General features: G+C 36.6%; 1 protein-coding gene across 4 annotated transcripts in view; it reads left to right on the top strand.

The window, feature by feature from the left end:
- Positions 1-24,704, top strand: part of RAD51B (RAD51 paralog B) — a 688,762-nt gene that overhangs the window by 48,171 nt on the left and 615,887 nt on the right. For all 4 annotated transcript variants that reach the window (XM_019922136.3, XM_033851017.2, XM_019922140.3 and 1 more), the window contains exons 6-7: positions 4,581-4,700; positions 6,610-6,793. In XM_019922136.3, the coding sequence (XP_019777695.2) occupies positions 4,581-4,700; positions 6,610-6,793 (304 nt within the window). The remainder of the gene's footprint in view (positions 1-4,580; positions 4,701-6,609; positions 6,794-24,704) is intronic.

Raw genomic sequence — 24,704 nt, 5'->3', positions numbered from 1 at the left:
ATGGTAGTAGTAATAGAAATTTTTGAAATAAAACTTTGGGAGAAATAAAATGGATAAAGGAAAATAAAGCAGTCTTAGAACTGCAAGTGGAATGTGTGTGAGGAAGACGGAGGGATCTGGGGAAGCAGGAGACGGGACCCAGGACCCTGGAAGGTGGAGACTTTGGGAGGTGGGACATAGAATTGGAATTGTAAGAGGCAGAAGTAGACATTCCTGAGATGTCATGAAATCAGAAGAGCTTTGAAAACTAGGAAGAAAGATGTAGTCCAACAGGGGAGGAAGAAAATCAAGTAATCACAAAATTGTAAAATTATAACTATTATAACTAAGTATACAGAGGAGAGGTATGTGTTGTGTTGGTACCATGTGGAAGCAATGGCCAAGCTTAGATCTGAAGGAAGTTTTGTACTTGGTGTTAATGTCATTTCTGAGGGTGCCAAGTACCCTACAGCCAGTTCCCTTTAATTCCTACCAAACTACCTAGAGTATCACTCGTTCTGAACCAGTGTATCAGGGAGAGGCATGAAGTGGTAGTGCCCAGCATGACTTCGGCTGATTCTGGAGGCAATACCAGTGTGGTCTTAGGGCCATTTACCTACTTGCTAGTTGGTACAAATCCAGATATTTAACCCAGGGGGCAAACAACAGGGGAGATAAATTCCCTTTTACCGTTTTTTGAGATGGTTTCATGAGTCTGAGTAGGTTTTTCTTAGTTCAGTTCCAGCTGTCCTATCATTTGTGAATCGAGGTGAATTAGTGGTGAGGGAGATCCTGAAGAGTTTTTATGGTAGAAAATGAAAATTAGTCATAAGTACTTATTATCACTAAAACAAAACATTGGAATATTCTGGAATCTGTAAGGAACTAATAGATTCACATTATTATACTTTGTAATACCACAATATGAAGCAAGTACATATTGAATTAATCAACAGGACAGTATTACATGAAGCTTTGAGAAACCATAAACTTATATTTCAGCACATTTATGATGTTAGATTTCAACTAGAATTTTGGAAAAGTTTTTTTTTTTTTTTACATTAAGCATGTGTTTGGTTTCAAGTTGGCACGTGGTCACTAATGTAAAGCTTTTCTTTTATAAAAGAGCTGTGAAGTAACAGGAGGAACTTATAACAAAAACCTTGATCTGAATCCAGTCTTCTCCACTTTAGTGAATGGTAATTCCATTTCTCCAGCTGCTCATCCGATTAGTCAAGAAATCCCTTCGATCCTCTATGGAACTGTATCTGGAGTGCAGTTACTTCTAATCACCTGATCTGTTCTCTAGGTCAAGTCATCATCTCTATCTGGATGACAGGCACTAGCTGATCTTGCTGTCACCCTTGCCCCTCCATAGCCTCTTCTACATTTGGTAGCTAGAGTGATTCTTTAAGAAAAGAAAAGAAGTTGGATCACATCAGTCCTGATCCTAGGTTTCGCATTTTGCTAAATGAAATCTAACCCCCCCCCAAAAAAAAACCCACAAACGTAAAAATCTTATGTGATCTTGGCCCCTGGCTAGCTCTCTCACCTTATTTCCTTTTATCCCACCTCTTGGTTCCTGTGTCCTAGCTACTACAAGCCTCCTTGTTACTCCTGCAACACCCCAGGCATCTTCCCACATGTGGACTTTTGCACTTGCTGTAATTCTCTTTTCCTGTGTGCTGTTTCACTGGATAGCCACATGGTTCACTTTCTCATCTCCCTTAAACCTTTGCTCAAATGTCACCGTGTTAAAGAGGCTTTCCCAGACTACCCTCCATGAAATAGCTCTTACTTCTGTCTGTCACAATCTGTTCCCTTAACCTGATTCACTTTTCTTAAAAGCACATATTATCCGACATGTTAATATATATTTATTTGTTTGTCTTTCTCAGTAGCATGCAAGTTCCATGAGGGAAGGATTTTTTTGTTTTGTTTTCTTGTTGTTGTTCATAGCTGTATCCTTAGCTCCTAGAATGGTGCCTCGCATATTAGGTCCTCAAATATTGAATGAATGAATCTTAAATGCATCTTTTGAAAAGAGTACTTTTAATAAAAAAGATGTCCACTAGATGGCACTGCTTTCAAATTTTATGTAATTAATGTCTGGGAGGAAAACATCTTTTCTTTCGGTGGCTGTAACCAAAAAAGATCTTTGTGGTGAAGATTGTCATAAGAAATTCTACGATTAATGTGAGGCATATAGAATACTACTTTTGTATTTGGTTTTTGATTTATATATTTTTAGATACTTTTTCTAAAATGAAAAACATTTGGAGAAACGTATAGAAAATGACAGCATATTCGTGTATAAATGTCCATTTGATACAGGTATTCAGCATGATAGCTGTGGATAAGGTTAGTTCAGGTCCACACATTGCCCACCCTCCTTCTGAGGTGTCTTTAATGGAATGAGAGAGAGAAATAGTTTCCAGAGCCTTTGACTATCAAGCTGCTTGCTGGTTGAAATCCAGCCTAGTGTTAGATTCAGAAAATTATTATTGTCTGTCAGCTGTTCAGTTGTTGTTGCCAATGACTTAGGTACTCTCAGTCTGGTTCCTAATCGACTGGGTATCCAAATTTTGAAAAACTTCCATGTTTCTGGCAGGTGTCACCTATCCTATTAAAAATCAGCAGGTTCCAAGTGTCAGAGCTTTTTATCTGACTTCTCTGACTAGCACTAAACTCAGCAAATAGTTGCCCTAATCAAGAAATTTACACATTTTCCCCAGACTCTCAAAATTTGCCCATTCTGCTTTGCCAGTGTCATCTCATTTCTTCTTGCTTTCATCACTTACCTCATTTCCTCCTTTTTTTCTAGTCCCTGTGCCTCCCTCTCTCAAGTACTTTTCCTGAATGGTCATTTGATCCATTCTGTACTCAACTTTTTACACAACTTTCGGTACTATTCCTTACTCCTAAAGTAATTTTTCCTCTTCTTTTTCAAACCAATGATGCCTTATCTTTTCACATTGTTCAAAATATACTTTTTTGTTTGTTTGTTTGTTTGCGGTACGCAGGCCTCTCACTGTTGTGGCCCCTCCCGTTGCGGGGCACAGGCTCTGGACGCGCAGGCTCAGCGGCCATGGCTCACTGGCCCAGCTGCTCCACGGCATGTGGGATCTTCCCGGACCGGAGCACGAACCCGTGTCCCCTGCATCGGCAGGCGGACTCTCAAACACTGCGCCACCAGGGAAGCCCCCAAAATATACTTTTTAAGGAATGTTATTAACTAGTTTTATTTTTTTTCTTTCCTGTTTTAGAGTTTCTCTTTCATTTCTGAGTATGGCATATGTGAGGAACTTATTTTATCTCTTTAACATTCTCAGCTTCTTCTTGGAGCTCATTAACTATTTAGAAATGAAAACACTATTCTTTTATACTTTTGTGTTGTTAAATGGGACATAAAATATAGGATGGTTTTAGTATATATAGTCCTTCGTCCCAGTCACCCTTGGATGGCTAAGTATGGGGCTGATAGGTATCATTTTAAATAGGAGACAATTACACTCAAAGATTTACATTTTGTATTTTTAGCCTGAAATATTTGAAATTTCTAATAACGATTATAGTTGCATCTGTTTCAACTTGTCACTCTCTAATACTTGGCCTACCCCATGCATTAGATCTAGCTTTGAGGTTGGAATTCAGTGTTTAGAAAATAATTTTTTGTTTACTAAGGAAATATTGGACACATCCATTTGTTTAGAAAATAGTTTCCTGTTTACCAAAGCACTTATTTTGTATGTATTTAAGTTTTAATTGAGAAAACATATTTTTCTGGTCTGAGACATGGAGATTTACTGATATCTGATTATTAGAATGATAATATTCTATATTCAAATATATTTCATTTCTGAAAATGAAAGCATTTTTCTTATTTACTAAACATATGGTGCTAGTCAAATTTTCATTTATAAAAAAACATATTTTTATGTTGAACCTCAGAGATATTGCTTGCTCAGCATTAGATGAGATTAAGAGCCCTTGCTAGGCGTGTGCTCTGACTGGTAATCTCTTTTAGTGCTTACAAACAAGGGCTTACATTCCATAATTGTATATGAAGCCATCTTGCTTATACCTGCTCTTTTTTTTTTTAATACCTGTTCTATTGATAAGGCTTTTTTTCCAGTGTTACTTATGGCTTATGAGTTTCCTAAGTAAAATTTATGTGGCCTTAAATATTGACTATTTTTATTTATTTATTTATTTTAATTTTTTGGTACAATTTTTAAAGGTTACTTTCCATTTAGTTATTACAAAATATTGGCTACATTCCCCATGTTGTACAATATACCCTCGAGCCTATCTTAAACCCAGTAGTTTGAACCTCCCACACTCCCAACCCTATATTGCCCCTCCCCTCCCCTCCCCACTGGTAACCACTAGTTTGTTCTCTGTATCTATGAGTCTGCCTGTTTTTTGTTATATTCACTAGTTTGTTGTATTTTTTTAGATTCCACATATAGGTGATATCATACAGTATTCATCTTTCTCTGTCTGACTCATTTCACTTAGCATAATGCCCTCTATTCATGTTGCTGCAAATGGCAAAAAAATATTGACTGTTTTTGCTTGTGCTATTTTTTCCTCCACAGACTGGTTGAGATAGCAGAATCTCGTTTTCCCAGATATTTTAACACTGAAGAAAAATTACTTTTGACAAGCAGTAAAGTTCATCTTTATCGGGAACTCAGCTGTGATGAAGTTCTACAAAGGTATGCTGTCTTAGATTTTGGTATTTTAGTAATACTTTGAAGATTTATTTTTTGTTTTTCATGTTTTCAGCTTCTGAGTAAAAAAAAGTCCCTACAAATTAGGATTATGAGAAATAATTATTTCAGTGTTCTTCATTTACTACTATTGGTTGAAGTATTTCTTTAAAAATGAAAAATATTTTAAATGAATAAAATGTTTTAGATTTAACTAATTAAGTGGTATGTTATCTACTGTTCCATTAACAAATTACCCCAAAGTTTAGCAGCTTAAAGCAGTAAACATCTGTTATCTCACATGGTTTTTGAGGGTTAGGTATCTGGGAATGGCTTAGCTGAGTATTTCAGGCTCAGGGTTGCTCAAGAGCTTGCAGTTAAGCTGTTGGCCAGGGTTGTAGTCATCTCAAGGGTCACCTGAGGCTGGAGAATCTTAGAGAATTCCAGGATCATTCATGTAGTTGCTGGAAGGCCTCCCTTCCTTCCTGGAGAGGCCTCTAGTTCTCACTGTGTGGGTCTCTCCATAGGGCTGCTTACAACATGTTGTTGACTGAAAAAAAAAAAAAGCACACAACCTAAAAGTTGAGAATTATGTTTTATTCAGAAGACATACTGAGGACTTAAGCCTAGGAGGCAGCCTCTCAGATAGCTCTGAGGGACTGCTCCAAAGAGGTAAGGGAGAAGCCAGGATATAGGAGTTTTTGCAACAAAAACAAGGTAGTTGAAACATCAAAAAATTACTGTTAATTAAAGAAAAAACAAACATTTTGAGTTAATGAATTTAGCACTTTTGTATGTATGGGAAGATGCAAGAGTCTGGGCTATTGAAATCATTCCTTTGATATGCACCTTAACTGTCTAGGGCCAGTATCTTGCTTTTCTCTATTCTGAATTCCCTCAAGGTGCACAGTCAGGGCAGCTGCCGTGGCTGATGGCTTGATGGCCTCAACATCCTTTGTTTACTGATGTGGCAGGTGACATTTTTGGTCCACAATGGTGTCTTGCCTCTGCCAGAGCCAGTGCTCTGAGAGAGAGTGGGCAAGTAAGAAGGAGCCCAAGATGGATGCTGTAGTCCTTCACAACCTACTCTCAGAAATGGTGTACTGTCATTTTGTCATATGCTATTGGTCCACAGGACAACCCTGGTACAATGTGGGAGGGGACTCCACAAGGATGTGAATACCAGGAGGTGGGAGTAAATAGGGACCATTTTGGAGCTGGGCTACGGCAAGCAGTTTTGCTCTAAACTGGAGCTTTAGCAGTATCATAAGAAAACCAAGGGGGCTTCCCTGGTGGTGCAGTGGTTGAGAATCTGCCTGCCAATGCAGGGGACACGGGTTCGAGCCCTGGTCTGGGAAGATCCCACATACCGCAGAGCAACTGGGCCCGTGAGCCACAACTACTGAGCCTGCGTGTCTGGAGCCTGTGCTCCGCAACAAGAGAGGCCGCGACAGTGAGAGGCCCACACACCTCAATGAAGAGTGGCCCCCGCTTGCCACAACTAGGGAAAGCCCTCGCACAGAAACGAAGACCCAACACAGCCAAAATAAATAAATTAATTAATTTTAAAAAAAGTGGATAAGCAGTAAAATCTACATTTGAGCTGATACAAATTGTCAGAAGAGAAATAAATATCGACACGTTTCACATTTGAGGTAGATTAGATAAATGTTTGATTAAAAAGAAAAGGAAACCAAGGAGTGAAGCTAAATGAAAACATTTTGGCCTATTTCCCGAAGTGTGCAATATATATAGAAGAGCTGAAAATAATGTATGTTTATTGACTATCTGCAATAATTACTGCAACTTAGGGAAGAATAATTTGTTGTTTTAAAGGTAGTTAACCTTTCCATGCCCTATTTTTTAAAATTATACCTTAAATTTATCCACTATTTTATAAATTCTGCTTTTACAGGATTGAATCCTTGGAAGAAGAAATTATTTCAAAAGGAGTTAAACTTGTGATTATCGACTCTGTTGCTTCTGTGGTAAGAAAGGAGTTTGATACACAACTTCAGGGCAACATGAGAGAAAGGAACAAGTTCTTGGCGAGAGAAGCAGCCTCTTTGAAGTATTTGGCTGAGGAATTTTCAATCCCAGTAAGTTTTTCTTTTTCTCTTTTTTTCCTCTTTCTTTCTTTTTTTCCTTTCTTTTATATTTTCACTAACTTATAACATCAAATAATAAAATTAAAAGGAAATTAAAACATGACTTTTTAATGGTAGCACAGTCTAATTGCTATAGCAAATACCACCATCTTCTAAAATTTGTTCATCTCTTGAGATTATTTCGTCCTTTTCACAATTTGAGCCTAAGAAGATTTAAATATTGTTTTCCAAAGTTCCTATAGTCAGTACTTTTCTTCCCTCTCATTGTTTAGTCTTTGTGCATGTTTTTATATTACTTTTATCACACTGAGATAAGTAATAAGTATTAAAACTCCATGAAATTGCCTGTGTCTGTTTCTATACAGCTTTTTTTTTTATGGCAGAAGTTGTCAGTTTTATAAGTATTTAAGGTTTAGATATTGTTATTGTGTTCAGTGCTGTTTTGTACACCATAGGATTTGGTTTGCTTCAAAAGCCAGAGGTTGATTTTTTAGGGTGTTTGGAGTGATAGTAATGAAAGCGTAAGTAAGGAAAACTTGAAAAATTACTCTTGGCATGACTTTCAGTAGTGGGAATTGTGATCAGGAAATCTGAAGATGAGGTGTATTTCAAGGGTTTGTGCTGGGTAAGCTATGAGTACTAAGTTATATTCCCGTTAGCAGTGTGTGGGAGAGTGCAGCTTGCTCTGAAGTCTCACCAACATTTAGCATTGTCAGGCTTTTCAATTTTAGCCATGCATCATCTCAACAGAAGATAGGAAAATTCCTTAAACTGAGATAAAATTTAGTGATGATTTTATAATTTTTAGATTTGTTTGGAAAATTAAAACCTTGGATCTTTGTAACATAGAGAATATGTACTGTTAGTGGAAACTACCACATAGCCTTTGAGATTGATAAACCTAAGCAAGAATCGAGGGGGAAAATGTGGCATTCAAAAAGTTCTACATGTTTTAATGGCTTTTAAATTCATATTTTGGATTATATGGTATAATTCCTGGTGAATCGAGTGCTGTAAAGCTTATCTTGGATGATGCTTATCTTTTAAATTTTATTATAGTTGCTTAAAAGGACAAATTCAAATCCATATTTTCCCTGGTCAAGGAGAATAAGGAAATTTAAAAAATATTTTATAGAGTTACTTGAGTGAATGGAAAAGTTAAGTATATATGTTTATTTTATTCATATTGTTGTGTGACTTAATCTTGTGTAAAATATGAAAATTCACTTTTTAAAAGTTATATTTGTTTGTTTTTATTTATTTAAAATATTTATTTATTTGGTTGCGCCGGGTCTTAGTTGTGGCAGGCAGGCTCCTTAGTTGTGGCATGCAAACTCTTAGTTGCGGCACGCATGTGGGATCTAGCCCTGACCTGGGCCTCCTGCATTGGGAGCGTGGAGTCTTATCCACTGGGCCACCAGGGAAGTCCCTGTCTGCTTTTAAATTGTAATTGTAGGCTAATGTATTTCAGTTTTTTCTGAGGTGATTATTTATTTTCCTGAGTGAGAAAGGGGCTCTGCTTTTCTTTGTTTTTAATAGAGCCCTCTGAAAGAATAGGTACTTAGTATCCTCATATCCTTCTGTCTTTGCCTTTGTTTTTCTGTTCAGAGGTAAATGCAGAATATAACATGTACTTATGTAACACAGTATGGTATTGGTTTTTCTGACAAATCAGTATTGGTTTTAGAAGGCTTTTGAAAAATACTTCCTTTAGGAAATCTCAGAATTTTCCTAGCCTAATTACCTCACTTAAATGGAAAATCATAAACTTTTAAGCTTTTATGCTATACTTTGAAAAGGTGGCTTCATATGGAAGTAAATGCCTTAAAAGGTGTGTTGTTTTCTGGTTCATTATACCTTTCAAATTAGCAAACCTTATGCTTCCTGGTACTTAAACGTGCCAACAAACATTCCTGCCCCAAGAAGTGTTTGCTGTTCCTCAGCCTGGAGTATCCATTATCCATATTGTCTCCTGTTATTAGTGAGGGCTTCCCTGACCATATAAGTATTAACCACACTCCCTGCCTCTCCATGTCTCTTATTATGCTTTATGTTCCTCCATCATAGTTTTCACCCTCTAGCATTATATATTTATGTTTATTGTTTGTGTGACCTCACCACCCCATAGTACGGTTAAAGGGATTCTGTCTACTTTGTTCATGGCTTTATTCTCAGTACCAGGAATAGTGCCTAACACATAGTAGGCACTCAGTAAATGTTTTTGAATGTATGAGTTTAGATACTGCTTTTCTTCTTAGACTTGATTTAATCTTATGTATGTTTATACTGAACTTAAATTTTATCATTTGCTTTTATCTTTACTTTGATCCTATCTTTAATATTGTTTACTATTTATAATAGTAATAAAATATAACTTTAGATGGCAGAATCTTATCATATGGGAGCTGGACTCAGTTCACACTGGTGTCTTATAGGAAGAAAAAGAATTCTTAAGATTCTTAAACTTGGAAAAGGCTTTAGAGATCTAGATAGTATCACAGAACCAGGAATTAGAAGAGATTTATCTCAGTTTAGTAAAACTGTGGTAAGTGAATGTCTGATGGCCTCTGAAGATTGGGTAGAAAGCCAAGCATTCCAGCCTGTTCTTTGGCTGTGGATCTGAGATGGTGGACAGGGCCAGGATGCCTGGCATTTTGATACACTCTAGATATCTTCATTCAAATGAGAGTAAAGAGTAAAACCAACTTGGCTGTGGGTTGAGTACTTCATTGAATTTAAATATGTCTCTACAGTGAACTTTCAGTGCTTTTAAAATGTGGGGAAAAAGCTTAAAATATAATTTGTATTTAATTTCGATTGTCACATTGTGTATATATTTGTGTATGGTATGTACAGTTGTCCCTCAGTATCTGCAGAGGCTTGCTTCCAGGACCCCTGCAGATACCAAAATCTGCAGATGTTCAAGTCCCTTATATAAAATGGTTGTCCTCCTTATCCGTGGGTTTTGTGTCCAGGGTTTTGCATCAAAAATTCTCCAAGGAAACACAGCATTGTAAAGCAACTATACTCCAATAAAAATTAATAAAAAATTAAAAACTAAAATGTATCATAGATTAGAAAAAAAAATTCTCCAAGTGAGAATTTTTGATCCATGGTTGGTTGAATCCACAGATATGGAACCCATGGATATGGAAGATGATTATATGTGTGTTTGTATGCAAGCATGCCTGCGTGTGTGGAGATTTCAACATCCTTTCTCAGTAATTGATAGAATTAATGGGCAGAAAGTCAGAAGACTTGGATAACATAAACAGTCAACTTGATCTAATCGGTGTTTACAAAACATTCCATTCAAGTGCCTGCAGAATACATATTCCTTTCTGGTACACATGAGATATTCACCAATATAGACCATATTTGGGGACATACAATAAATCTCAACATATTTAAAAGATTGAAATCATACAAAGTGTGTTTTTTGACCCCAAGAGAACTAAGCTAGAAATTGATAACAGAAACATGTCTGGAAAATCCACAGACATTTGGAAATTAAACAAAAATACTTCTAAATAACCCATGAGTCAGAGAATAAATCACAAGAGAACTTAGAAAATATTTTGAAGTAAATAAAAATGAAAATACAACATATCAAAATTTGTGGATTGCAGCTAAATCACTGCTTAGAGGGAAGTTTATTTAATTAAATGCTTATACTGGAAAAGAAGAAAGTTTTCAAATCAGTGATCTAGCTTGTAAAAAATACAAGAATAAATTAAACCCAAAATAAGCAGAAGGAAGGAAAAAATAAAGATAAAAGCATGAATCCATGAAATTAAAAATAGGAAACAATAGAGAAAAGAATCAATGAAATAGAAAGCTAGTTCTTTGAAAAGATTAATAAAATTGATAAAACTGTCACCAGACTGACCAAGAGAAAAACAAATTAGCAGTATCAAGAATGAGAGGGGATATCACTGAAGGTCCTACAAATACTAAATGAATAATAAGGGAATGTTATGAGCAACTTCATTTCAGTAAGTTTGATAACTTAGATGAAATGGGCAGATTCTTTGAAATACACAAACTATCAAAGCTTACTGAGGAAGAAAGAGATAAGCTGGATAGTCCTATATCTGTTAAAGGAGTTGAATTTGTAATTAAAAATCTCACAAAGAAAATGCTAGGTCCAAAGTCTTTACTGGTAAAATCTATCAAACATTTAAGGAAGAAATAGTATCAATTCTATACAAACCTTCCAGAAAATTTTTAAGAAAACTACAGAGTGATGTTCCTCATGAACATAAATACACAAATCCTTAAAATATGTTAACAAATTAAATTCAGCAATAAATAAAAAGGATAACTACATCATGACCAAGTAAAGCTTATTTCAGGAATGTTTCATTGATTTTGAATGCAACATTAAAATATAAAATTTACTACAGCAACACATTAAAAAAAAGGATCATCTCAGTAGATGTAGGAAGGAAAAACAGTTGACAAAATTCATTAGCTATTCATGATGAAAACTCTGAGCAAACCAGTAGTAGAAGGGAACTTTCTCAACCTGATAAAGGGCATCTACTAAAAAACTACAGCTAACATCATACTTAATGGTGATATATTGAATTCTTTCTTCCTAAGATTGGGAATAAGGCAAAGATGACCCATTCTTGCCATTTCTAATCAACAGTGTATTGTAGACTCTAGCCAGTGTGATATGGCAAGAAAAAGAATTTAAGTATACCTGTATTTAAATTAGAAAAGAAGAAATAAGACTATCTTTATTCATAGACAATATGATATGTTTGGTAGAAAATCCCAAAGATTTTACCCAAAAAGCTACTAGATTTAACAAGTGATTTTAGCAAGATTACAGGATACGAGAATTGATATATAGAAATTAATTGTTTCTCTATATGCTAGTGGTGAACAATTAGAAACTGAAATTGAAAACCTGTACCATTAATAAGAATACCAAAACCATGAAATCTTGGTGATAAATGAAACAAAATATATGTTAGATTTTTATACTGAAAACTATAAAGCATTGATGAGAGAACTCAAAGTAGACCTAAATAAATGAAAACATACCATGCTCATGGACTGCAGACTCACCAATGTCAAGATGTTAATCCTCTCCAAATTGCTCTATGTATTCAATACACAATCCCAATCGAAATCCCAGTAGGCTTTTGGGTAGAAATCAACAATCTGACTGTGAAATTTATGTAGAAAAGCAAAAGATAGAGAACAGTTAGAACAATTTATAAAAAGGAAAGTATAGTTAGAAGACTCACACTCCCTGATTTTAAGACCTACTAGAAAGCCACAGTAATTAAGACAGTGTTGTATTGGTGATAGGATTGACACCAGATCAATGGAACAGAATAGAGAGTGCAGAAATAAATCCATAGATTTACAGTTAATTTTGAACAAAGATGCTAAGGTAATTCAGTGGAAAAGAGATAGTTTGTCAACAGATTGTGCTAGAACCATTGGATATCCATATGTAACAAACAAACAAATCTTGACTTGTACTATTATAGAAACCCAACTCAAAATGGTTGACACACTGTAACATAAAACCTAAAACTATAAAACTTCTGGAAAAAAAACATGGGAGAAAATATTTGTGGCCTTGGGCCAGGCAAAGATTTCTTAAATGACATTAAAAATATGCACCAGGGGGCTTTCCTGGTGGCGCAATGGTTGAGAGTCCGCCTGCCGATGCAGGGGACACGGGTTCGTGCCCCGGTCCGGGAAGATCCCACATGCCACGGAGCAGCTGGGCCCGTGAGCCATGGCCGCTGAGCCTGCGCGTCCGGAGCCTGTGCTCTGCAATGGGAGAAGCCACAACAGTGAGAGGCCCGCGTACGGCAAAAAAAAAAAAAAAAAAAAAAATGCACCAGGGACTTCCCTGGTGGCGCAGTGGTTAAGAATCTGCCTGCCGATGCAGGGGACACGGGTTTGAGCCCTGGTCCGGGAAGATCCCACATGCCGCGGAGCAACTAAGCCCGTGCACCACAACTACTGAGCCTGCGCTCCAGAGCCTGTGAACCATAACTACTGAGCCCACGTGCCACAACTACTGAATCCCACGCGTCTAGAGCCTGTGCTCTGTAACAAGAGAAGCCACCACAATGAGTAGTCTGTGCGCCACAATGAAGAGTAGCCCCTGCTCGCCACAACTAGAGAAAGCCCACACACAGCAATGAAAGCCCAATGCAGCCAAAAATAAATAAATTTATTAAAAAAAAACATAAAAAATTAACATTTCTATTCTTTGAAGATACTTAAGAAGATGAAAAAACAAGCCACAGACTGGGAGATAATATTTGTGCAACTCATATGTTAAAGGACTGGTAACTTAAAGGGCTATGAAAACTCAGTAACAATCTAATTTTTAAAATGGGCAAAAAAATGGGCAAAAGATTTGGATAAACACTTCAGCAAAGAAGATATACAGGTGGCAAATAATTGCTCAAAATTATTAGTCATTAGGGAAATGCAAAGTAAAATCACAATGAAATACTACTATACACCTATTAGAATGGTTCAAAAAACAAAAGCAAAAACCCTGACAATACCAAATGCTGACAAGGATACATGGATACGGAGCAGCTCGAATTCTCTTACATGCTGATGGAAATGCTAAATGGTATTGCCACCTTGGAAAACATTTTGACAGTTTCTTGTAAAGTTAAACATCTACTTTAACTATATGACCAAGCAGTCTTTCTCCTAGGTATTTTTTTTACCCTAATAAATGATATATATCATACAAAAATCTGAAAATGTTTTTAGTAGCATAATTCATAATCACCAAACACCAGAAACAACCCAAACAGATCTGGGTTAGAATTCAGACTCCTCCATTTACTACCTGTATAACTATAACTTAATTACTTTTCTGTTTTTCAGTTTCCTAATGTGTAAAGTGAGAGTAATAATGCCCAACTTTTTATTTATTTTTAAAATAAATTTATTTATTTATTTAATTTTTGGCTGTGTTGGGTCTACGTTGCTGCACATGGGCTTTCTCTAGTTGCGACAAACGGGGGCTACTCTTTGTTGCAGTGCGTGGGCTTCTCACTGTGGTGGCTTCTCTTGTTGCAGAGCACGGGCTCTAAGCATGTGGGCTTCAGTAGTTGTGGTGCTTGAGCTCAGTAGTTGTGGCACACAGGCTTAGTTGCTCCGCAGCATGTGGGACCTTCCTGGACCAGGGATCAAACCCATGTCCCCTGCATTGGCAGGCGGATTCTTAACCACTGTGCTACTAGGGAAGTCCAGTAATGCCCAACTTTAAAACAGTGGGATAGTGCCCATTTTTCAGTAGATCCTTGGAAAAGAGGATAGTACTTTAAAAAAAAAGTATTTCCCTTATAGTAGTAATTGGTTGTTCTTTTGAATTAAATATACTTAGCACAGAGCCTCATATACAGCTTAACAAATAAAAAAAGCTGTAAGGAACCCTTATATCTAATATTTAACACCTTCCTTTTATACATCAGAGAATCTTATTGTCTTATTTCCTTCTAGAAACAGTAATACTTTGTTTCCCACTTGTTTGCCCCAGGACTTTCAGATGCCAGTGAGCCCATACTCATTCTGCCCTGTTAGCTCACTGTGCCAAAGGTCAGTAAACTTCTGTGAAGAGCCAGATAGATAGTAATATTTTAGGCTTTGTGGGCCCTAATGTCTCTGTGGTAACTACTCAACTCAGCCATGGTAGCATAAAAGTAGCCATAAACAATTTGTAAACTAATGGGTGTGGTTATAGTTCAATAAAATCTTGTTTACAAAACCAGATGGAGGGCCATGGGCCACAATTTGCCATCCCCTGATCTGGACCCTTCTCTTTTCTCCCTAGCCTTGGACCCAGGGCTGGCGCTACCATTAGTTTAAGGAATTTGGAGGAAGGGAACGAGAGCAGTCTGCTCATAAAGCAGTGTTTTCTCAAACTAGTTTAAGACATTGGCCCCTTTTAAATGCAAGTGATATGCTCTTAACCCCCATTTCTGACTTCAGATTTATTATAATATCACAGACATATATAGAATTATAAAACTAGCTAATAACTCTTCATATTAAATCATACTTATGAAACCATAAAAGTGGGTTGTATTGAATAAACAATACTATTCAAAGTAATTATTCTAATGTTACAGATGATCATTTGCTAAATTAAATTATTACTTGCAATATAAATAACATAGCATAGCTTCTTTTGAATTATATGTGTGCGTGTGTGTGTGTGTGTGTGTGTGTGTGTGTGTGTGTGTATTTACTGTAGTTCATGTGATGACTCAACTTTGAACTACTACAAAACCTTCTTCTGTTTGGGAAGGGTAACGTCATTTGGCCCTTACATGGGCATGAATGCATTTACGTTTGAATTCTGCTATTACTTTTTTCTTATTCGTCTCTGACAATTAAAGTTGTACCACTTGGCATCACTTGATTGAAAATACACATTAATATCTGTTGGCAGTTTTTAATTATAAAATGCCTATACTAATATTTTGAGGCTATCATTGAAATGGAAATATAAAATTTAAAAATTCTCAGAGAAAATTTACAAAACTTTGAATATGTTCACCGACTACAGTTTGAGAAACACAGTTGTACTGGTCTTGTAGAGGTTTTTTCCTGAATATTGTGGGGGAAGTTTAAGGGACACTCTGCTATTGAGATGTAGGATGAAAAACCTTTGTCTTTTTTTTTTTTAAATTGAAGTATAGCTAATTGACAATGTTTTGTTTGTTTCAAGTGTACAGCAAAGTGATTCAGTTATACATATACATATATGTATATATTCTTTTTCAGATTCTTTTCCATTATAGAAGACCTTTGTCTTTTTAAAGTGTGTCCATGCTAGTATTAGAAAAAACAGTAGACTCTAAAACTATTTATAATTAATGAAAATAACATAAGAAAAGAATTTAAATATTACCTGTATAAAATGAATTGTGGTTATGGTTATTTATGTTGCTTGTTATCATTGATTTCTAAATATCATACAAAACAGTTATTATACATATTGTTAATTATGTATTAGGTTAAAATAATGAGATTTTCTTGCCAAAAAAAGACCTTAAAGATCATTTAGATTAGCCTCTTCATTTTATAGATGACAATGAGGCTGAGAGGTGACCTTACTTGTTCTCCTATTTTTAGCATAGGAGAGGGCAGATGAATGGATAGAATGTAAGATCTTTTGGGTGCCAGTTCTGAGATTTTTTCCTACAGTAGGATTCTCTTTTTTTCTGAGATCTACAGAATGATGGTGGTCCTTCTTTGAAAATGCTTCCAGTGTATCTTGAACAGGCCCGTACAAATACCAAAAAAATGCACAAAATGCCAAGATCTAAATTTTTACTGTTTCAGAGAATTTTCAACAAGGTAACTTCAGTTGTTGGTATATGAGTAGCACTGAAGTTTCCTGTCTCTTTCCCCTCTATCTTCTTTTACCTTCATTTCTTGATATTGTGCAAATGTTTTCTGCTGTAAGGGAACTAGTACCAGTTACCAATATTTAGAAAACTGGTATATCAAGAAAAATTTGAATATACTATTTAAACATTCTAAGAAGGAAAAGTCTTATTTTCAATGAAAGTTGTTAAAATCCAAATTATTTTACTGGTGTGGTTTTGACAGGGTTTTCTCTTGTTGCCATCTATGTTCTTGATTTTCTCTTGTTTCTATCTGTGTTCTTGATTGTATGTTTTTTGAGAAAATGCATTGCTCTAATTTATTGCATAATGTGATTTCTTTTGAAATATTAATGCTCATAAAATATTTAAAGCTGTTTAGAAAAATTAATTAAAATGTATTGTATTATATTTTAAGGACATAAGGGTTTAAAATCTTTGGCAAGTGGAAACTTTGTTTTTGTTTTGAGTGAGGCAAATATTACAAGGTTAAACTTTTTATTATTATTTGACAAAAGCATAAAAATATTTTTTTTCTCAGTTTAATGGTAAATTTCATATGGGCCAGAATTTCTTTTCTTTTACTTTTAGCTGTCCCATCATGCAAAGTGGGTTTAACTTGTAGGATTATGACTTATCTTAGATACTAATAAATATTGAAAATTTAAAAAAATAGGAAGCTAGGCCAATGCGTTTAAAATAATTAAAGTTTTGTTAATTACAAAATTGGAATAGAATGTTTATGACTTGTGAGATCGAAGAAAAAGGTATGTATGCATCCAATTTTGACATTTATTCTTGTCATAAAGGTAAAAATTCAGGATTTGCATTTCTGTGAAAACCTAATGAAGTTTCTCTAATTGTGAAATAGAAACCCTACACTCTAGATATATGTAACTAAGCCATCAAAACTCTAGAGTTACATTTTATTGTTGTGTAATGTTACTGTATGATTTTTCAGAAATCATATAATTTTTGGTTTACTTTGATTACTTTCATATTAATTACTGAAAGCAAACACTGTGGGAATTCTGTGAGGTAAGAAACGTCTTTTACATTTTTTTTTGTTTTTCATAAGTGCCTTGTGTTTGCTAACTCACATTTGAAGTCAGATTATCCTTAAAGATACCCTATATTCATTCAGGTGGCTGAAACTCATAGACTAGACTAAACCTTCATTTTATTTCATTAGTTAGTGAGAATAATTCTAGAAAAATTATATCTTTCTTTTGTGTAGCTCTTTATAATTTATAAAACTTTGTTTTTATTGGTTTTTTTAAAAAAATAAATTTATTTATTTTTGATTGTGTTGGGTCTTCGTTGCTGTGCGCGGGCTTTCTCTAGTTGCGGCGAGTGGGGGCTACTCTTCCTTGCGGTGCGCAGGCTTCTCATTGCGGTGGCTTCTCTTGTTGGGGAGCATGGGCTCTAGGCGCACGGGTTTCAGTAGTTGTGGTATGTGGGCTCAGTAGTTGTGGCTTATGGGCTCTAGAGCACAGGCTCAATAGTTGTGGCTCACGGGCTTAGTTGCTCCGCGGCATGTGGGATCTTCCTGGACCAGAGCTCGAACCATTGTCCCCTGCATTGGCAGGTGGATTCTTAACTACTGTGCCACCAGGGAAGTCCCAAGTTCCTGTTTTTATTGTTGACTAGAGCAAAAAACTAGAAACAACTTAAGATTAATGAGTGGGTGATTGGCTAAATTAATGGTGGAACATCCATACAATGGAATGCTGTGATGTTGTTAAAATGAATGAGATAACCCAGGAATGTATTCACAGGTTGTTTAGGAAAGGATTAACTCAGCTGGTGTGGGTTGCTCAAACCCAGCGTATTCCCAAGGAAGTCTTATCTTCAGGACTGCCAGCTCCTGGGAAATGAACTCAGAGCCTTTGGAATATTCTGCTTAATAAGAGTGTTTTTATATGCCTGATGCCTTGGTCCACACAACACCAGTTGAATCAGGTAGTTTATACAAACTGTGATTTATGGAGAACACCGATTTGGCTCTGGGGACTATAATCTCAGTAGCTAAGGTCAGTCATGCAGGCCCTGCATGGTATGTGACTGACTCCCAGTAAAAACTCTGGACACCAGAACTTGGGTGAGCTTTCCTGGTGGACTTTGCTTCACATGTGTTGTCACACATCATTGCTGGGACAATTAAACACGTCCATGCAACTCCACTGTGGGATGACACTTGGAAACTGGTACCTGGTTTCTACTGGGCTTTGCTCATCCTCCTTTTCCTCTTTGCTTATATCAATCTGTATCCTTTTGCTGTACTAAACCATAACTGAGTGTAAGAGCTTTTCTGAGTCCTGTGAGTCCTTTCAGTGAATCACCGAGCCAGAAAGTGGTGTTAGAGACCCCTAACACACAGGGGCATCAATAGATAGGTGCCAGAATGTTTATGGGAGCTTAACCTAATTGCTCAAAACTGGCAAAATTTAGTTATTAGTATTGCATCAACCTTAATTTATTGATTTTGATCATTGTACTATGATTATATAAGATGTTAACATTAGGAGAAGCTGGGTGAAGAGCATATAGGAACTCCCTGTACTCTTTTTGCAACTATTTGGTGAATCTAAAATTATTTCAAAATAATAAGTTAAAAAAAGAGAGTGTGTTTTTATGTTCATAAATTGGCTCTGGAAGCTCATTAAGAAACTCCATTGGTTGCATTTGGAGAAGGAAAACAGGGGCTGGAAGAGGACTTCTGTTTGATGCACTGGATCTCTTCCATTTAGTTGTCTGGTCCTGTAGATATTACGTAATACCTCTTCAATTTAAATGCTGCTCTTCATCTTTCAGCAAATCTATCTGGCTCCATTTTCAATATATATTAAGTACCATCATAAGATTAATTCCCATCATCTTCAATGCTATCTACCCTGGTTCTGGTTGTTTAAGAATACTGGCTTTGGAGTTAGGTGTGGGTTTGAATCATAGCTTCATTGTTTGCTAGTTTTGTGACCTTGAGTAAGTTATTTATCCTAGTTCCAACTCTTAGTTTCCCATTTGAAAAATGGGGATGATAATATCTGACTCATAGGGGTGTGAGGATTAAATGAGACAATGTTTGTAATGTTCTTTGTACAATGTTTGACACATTCAGTAAGAGGTAGCCATTAATCATTAACTTTAGTAGTTACCTCATTCCAGGTGCTTGGTATATTTTATCTCTCTCCTCCTGTTTTTTTTTTTTTTTTCTCAGAAGGCTGCAAGCTCCTCAAAAGGAAAAATCATGTCTTAGGGCTGTATCCCTTCTAGCTGTTTTGTTGATGGTTGCTGTTACTGCCTAACCCTCCTATACCTGGTTCACTCACTTATTCTTTGGATCTCAGTCACTCTTCCTTTTTTTTAATCTTTTTAACACAGACTTTTTTTTTTTTTTTTTTTTTTTTTTTTTTGTGGTACGCGGGCCTCTCACTGTCGTGGCCTCTCCCGTTGCGGAGCACAGGCTCCGGACGCGCAGGCTCAGCGGCCACGGCTCACGGGCCCAGCCGCTCCGTGGCATGTGGGATCTTCCCGGACCGGGGCACGAACCCACATCCCCTGCATCGGCAGGCGGACTCTCAACCACTGCGCCACCAGGGAAGCCCAACACAGACTTTTTTGAAACATAATACTAATATAGAAAAGTACACAAATTATAAATGTATAAGTCAATAAGTGTTTGCAAAGTGAGCACATTTGTATAGTCAGCACTAGATCAAGAAACAGACCATTACCCCAGAAGCCCTCATGTCCCCCTTCTAATCAAGGGTAACCGATATCCTGACTTCTTACAACACCAGAGGTGAGTTCTATGTATCTTTGAAATTTAATAAATGGAATCATTTAGTAAATACTTTTTGTGTGTCTGGCTTCTTCTGCTCAGCATTATATTTGTGAGATGAATTCAGTGTAAGCATGTAATTTAAGGTTGTTTTTTTTAATTTAATTTATTTTTTTATACAGCAGGTCCTTATTAGTCATCAATTTTATACACATCAGTGTATACATGTCAATCCCAATCTCCCAATTCATCCCACCACCCCACCCACCCTCCTCCACTTTCCCCCCTTGGTGACCATACATTTGTTCTCTACATCTGTGTCTCAATTTCTGTCCTGCAGACTGGTTCATCTGTACCATTCTTCCAGGTTCCACATATATGCATTAAATACAAGATTTGTTTTTCTCTTTCTGACATACTTCACTCTGTATGACAGTCTCTAGATCCATCCACGTCTCTAAAAATGACCCAGTTTCATTCCTTTTTATGGCTGAGTAATATTCCATTGTATATATGTACCACATCTTCTTTATCCATTCGTCTGTCGATGGGCATTTAGGTTGCTTCCATGACCTGGCTATTGTAAATAGTGCTTCAAAGAACATTGGGGTGCATGTGTCCTTTTGAATTATGGTTTTCTCTGGGTATATGCCTGGTAGTGGGATTGCTGGGTCATATGATAGTTCTATTTTTAGTTTTTTAAGGCACCTCCATACTGTTCTCCATACTGCCTGTATCAATTTACATTCCTATCAGCAGTGCAAGAGGGTTCCTTCTTCTCCACACCCTCTCCAGCATTTGTTGCTTGTAGATTTTCCCATGATGCCCATTCTAACTGGTGGGAGGTGATACCTCATTGTAGTTTTGATTGGCATTTCTCTAATAATTAGTGATGTTGAGCAGATTTTCATGTGTCTCTTGGCCATCTGTATGTCTTTTTTGGAGAGATGTCTATTTAGGTCTTCTGCCCATTTTTGGATTGGGTTGTTTGTTTCTTTAATATTGAGCTGCATGAGCTGTTTATATATTTTGGAGATTAATCCTTTGTCTGTTGATTCGTTTGCAAATATTTTATCCCATTTTGAGGGTTGTCTTTTCATCTTGTTTATGGTTTCCTTTGCTGTGCAAAAGCTTTGAAGTTTCATTAGGTCCCATTTTTTTATTTTTTATTATTTATTTATTTTGGGGGGGAGGTACATGGGCCTCTCACTGTTGTGGCCTCTCCTGTTGCGGAGCACAGGTTCCGGACGTGCAGGCTCAGCGGCCATGGCTCACGGGCCCAGCCGCTCCGTGGTATGTGGGATCTTCCTGGACCGGGGCACAAACCCTTGTCCCCTGCATCGGCAGGCAGACTCTCAACCACTGCGCCACCAGGGAAGCCCCCATTTGTTTATTTTATTTTCATTACTCTAGGAGGTGGATCAAAAAAGATCTTGCTGTTATTGATGTCAAAGAGTGTTCTTCCTATGTTTTCCTCTAAGAGTTTTATAGTGTCCAGTCTTACATTTAGGTCTCTAATCCATTTTGAGTTTATTTTTGTGTATGGTGTTAGGGGGTGTTCTAATTTCATTCTTTTATATGTAGCTGTCCAGTTTTCCCAGCAGCACTTATTGAAGAGACTGTCTTTGCTCCATTGTATATCCTTGCCTCCGTTGTCATAGATAAGTTGACCATACGTGTGTGGGTTTACCTCCAGGCTTTCTATCTTGTTCCATAAATCTATGTTTCTGTTTTTGTGCCAGTACCATATTGTCTTGATTACTGTAGCTTTGTAGTACAGTCTGAAATCAGGGAGTCTGATTCCTCCAGCTCCGTTTCTGTCCCACAAGACTGCTTTGGCTATTTGGAGTCTTTTGTGTCTCCATACAAATTTTAAGATTTTTTTGTTCTAGTTCCGTAAAAAATGCCACTGGTAATTTGATAGGGATTGCATTGAATCTGTAGATTGCTTTGGGTAGTCTAGTCATTTTCACAATATTATTTTTTCCAATCCAAGAACATGGTAGCTCTCTCCATCTGTTGGTATCATCTTTAATTTCTTTCATCAGTGTCTTATAGTTTTCTGCATACAAGTCTTTTGTCTCACTAGGTAGGTTTATTCCTAGGTATTTTGTTCTTTTTGTTGCAATGGTAAATGGGAGTGTTTCCTTAATTTCTCTTTCTGATCTTTCATCATTAGTGTATAGGAATGCAAGAGATTTCTGTGCATTAATTTTGTATCCTGCAACTTTACCAAATTCATTCATTAGCTCTAGTAGTTTTCTGGTGGCATCTTTAGGATTCTCTATGTATAGTATCATGTCATCTGCAAACAGTGACAGTTTTACTTCCTCTTTCCCAATTTGTATTCCTTTTATTTCTGTTTCTCTTCTGATTGCCGTGGCTAGGACTTCCAAATATGTTAAATAAGAGTGGTGCAAGTGGACATCCTTGTCTTGTTCCTGATCTTAGAGGAAATGCTTTCAGTTTTTCACCATTGAGGATGATGTTTGCTGTGGGTTTGTCGTATATGGCCTTTATTATGTTGAGGTAGGTTCCCTCTATGCCCACTTTCTGGAGAGTTTTTATCATGAATGGGTGTTGAATTTTGTCAAAAGCTTTTTCTGCATTGTTGAGATGATCATATGGTTTTTATTCTTCAATTTGTTAATGTGGTGTATCACATTGATTGATTTGTGTATATTGAAGAATCCTTGCATCCCTGTGATAAATCTCACTTGATTATGGTGTATGATCCTATTACTGTGTTGTTGGATTCTGTTTGCTAGTATTTTGTTGAGGATTTTACATCTATATTCATCAGTGATATTGGTCTCTTATTTTCTTTTTTTGTAGTATCTTTTTCTGGTTTTGGTATCAGGGTGATCATGGTCTCTTAGAATGAGTTTGGGAGTGTTCCTTCCTCTGCAATTTTTTGGAAGAGTTTGAGAAGGATGGGTGCTAGCTCTTCTGTAAATGTTTGATAGAATTCACCTGTGAAGCCATCTGGTCTGGACTTTTGTTTATTGGAAGATTTTTAATCACAGTTTCAATTTCATTACTTTTGATGTGTCTGTTCATATTTTCTGTTTCTTCCTTGTTCAATGTTGGGAGGTTATACCTTTCTAAGAATTTGTCCATTTCTCCAGGTTGTCCATTTTATTGGCATAGAGTTGCTTGTAGTAGTCTCTTAGGATGCTTTGTATTTCTGCGGTGTCTGTTGTAACTTCTCCTTTCTCATTTTTAATTTTATTGATTTGAGTCCTCTCCCTCTTTTTCTTGATGAGTCTGGCTAATGGTTTATCAATTTTGCTTATCTTCTCAAAGAAGCAGCTTTTAGTTTTATTGATGTTTGCTATTGTTTTCTTTGTTTCTATTTCATGTATTTCTGCTCTGATCTTTATGATTTCTTTCCTTCTGCTAACTTTGGGTTTTGCTTTTTCTTCTTTCTCTAGTTCCTTTAGGTGTAACGTTAGATTGTTTATTTGAGATATTTCTTGTTTCTTGTAGTAGGCTTGTATAGCTATTAACTTCCCTCTTAGAACTTCTTTTGCTGCATCCCATAGGTTTTGGATCATCGTGTTTTCATTGTCATTTTTCTGTACGTATTTTTTGATTTCCTCTTTGATTTCTTCAGTGATTGCTTGGTTATATAGTAACATATTGTTTAGCCTCCATATGTTTGTGTGTTTTACGTTTTTTTCCCTGTAATTGATTTCTAATCTCATAGCGTTGTGGTCAGAAAAGATGCTTGATATGATTTCAACTTTCTTAAATTTACTGAGGCTTGATTTGTGACCCACGATGTGATCTGTCCTGGAATATGTTCCATGCACACTTGAGAAGAAAGTGTAATCTGCTGTTTTTGGATGGAATGTCCTATAAATATCAATTAAATCTATCTGGTCTATTGTGTCATTTAAAGCTTGTGTTTCCTTATTAATTTTCTGATTGGATGATCTGTCCATTTGTGTAAGTGAAGTGTTAAAGTCCCCCACTATTATTATATTTTTATTTTTATTTTTTTTTGCCGTACACGGGCCTCTCACTGTTGTGGCCTCTCCCGTTGCGGAGCACAGGCTCCGGACGCGCAGGCTCAGCGGCCATGGTTCACAGGCCCAACCGCTCCGCGGCATGTGGGATCTTCCCGGACGGGGGCACGAACCCATGTCCCCTGCATCGGCAGGCGGACTCTCAACCACTGTGCCACCAGGGAAGCCCCCCCACTATTATTGTGTCACTGTCGATTTCCTCTTTTACAGCTGTTAGCAGTTGCCTTATATATTGAGGTGCTCCTATGTTGGGTGCCTATATATTTATAATTGTTATATCTTTTTCTTTGATTGATCCGTTGATCATTATGTAGTGTCCTTCCTTTTCTCTTGTAACATTCTTTATTTTAAATTCTATTTTATCTGTTATGAGTATTGCTACTCCAGCTTTCTTTTGATTTCCATTTGCATGGAATATCTCTTTCTATCCCCTCACTTTCAGTCTGTGTGTGTCGCTAGGTCTGAAGTGGGTCTCTTCTAGACAGCATATATATGGGTCTTGTTTTTGTATCCATTCAGCGAGCCTGTGTCTTTTGGTTGGAGCATTTAATCCATTCACGTTTAAGGTAATTATCGATATGTATGTTCCTATTACCTTTTTCTTAATCGTTTGTGTTTGTTTTTGTTGGTCCTTTTCTTCTCTTGTGTTTCCCACTTAGAGAAGGTCCTTTAGCATTTGTTGTAGAGCTGGTTTC

This window comes from Tursiops truncatus, chromosome 2, assembly GCF_011762595.2.
Source record: "Tursiops truncatus isolate mTurTru1 chromosome 2, mTurTru1.mat.Y, whole genome shotgun sequence".
NCBI classification, from domain to species: domain Eukaryota; kingdom Metazoa; phylum Chordata; class Mammalia; order Artiodactyla; family Delphinidae; genus Tursiops; species Tursiops truncatus.
Note: the sequence above shows the minus strand (reverse complement) of the source record. Positions and strands in the feature narration are given on the sequence as shown.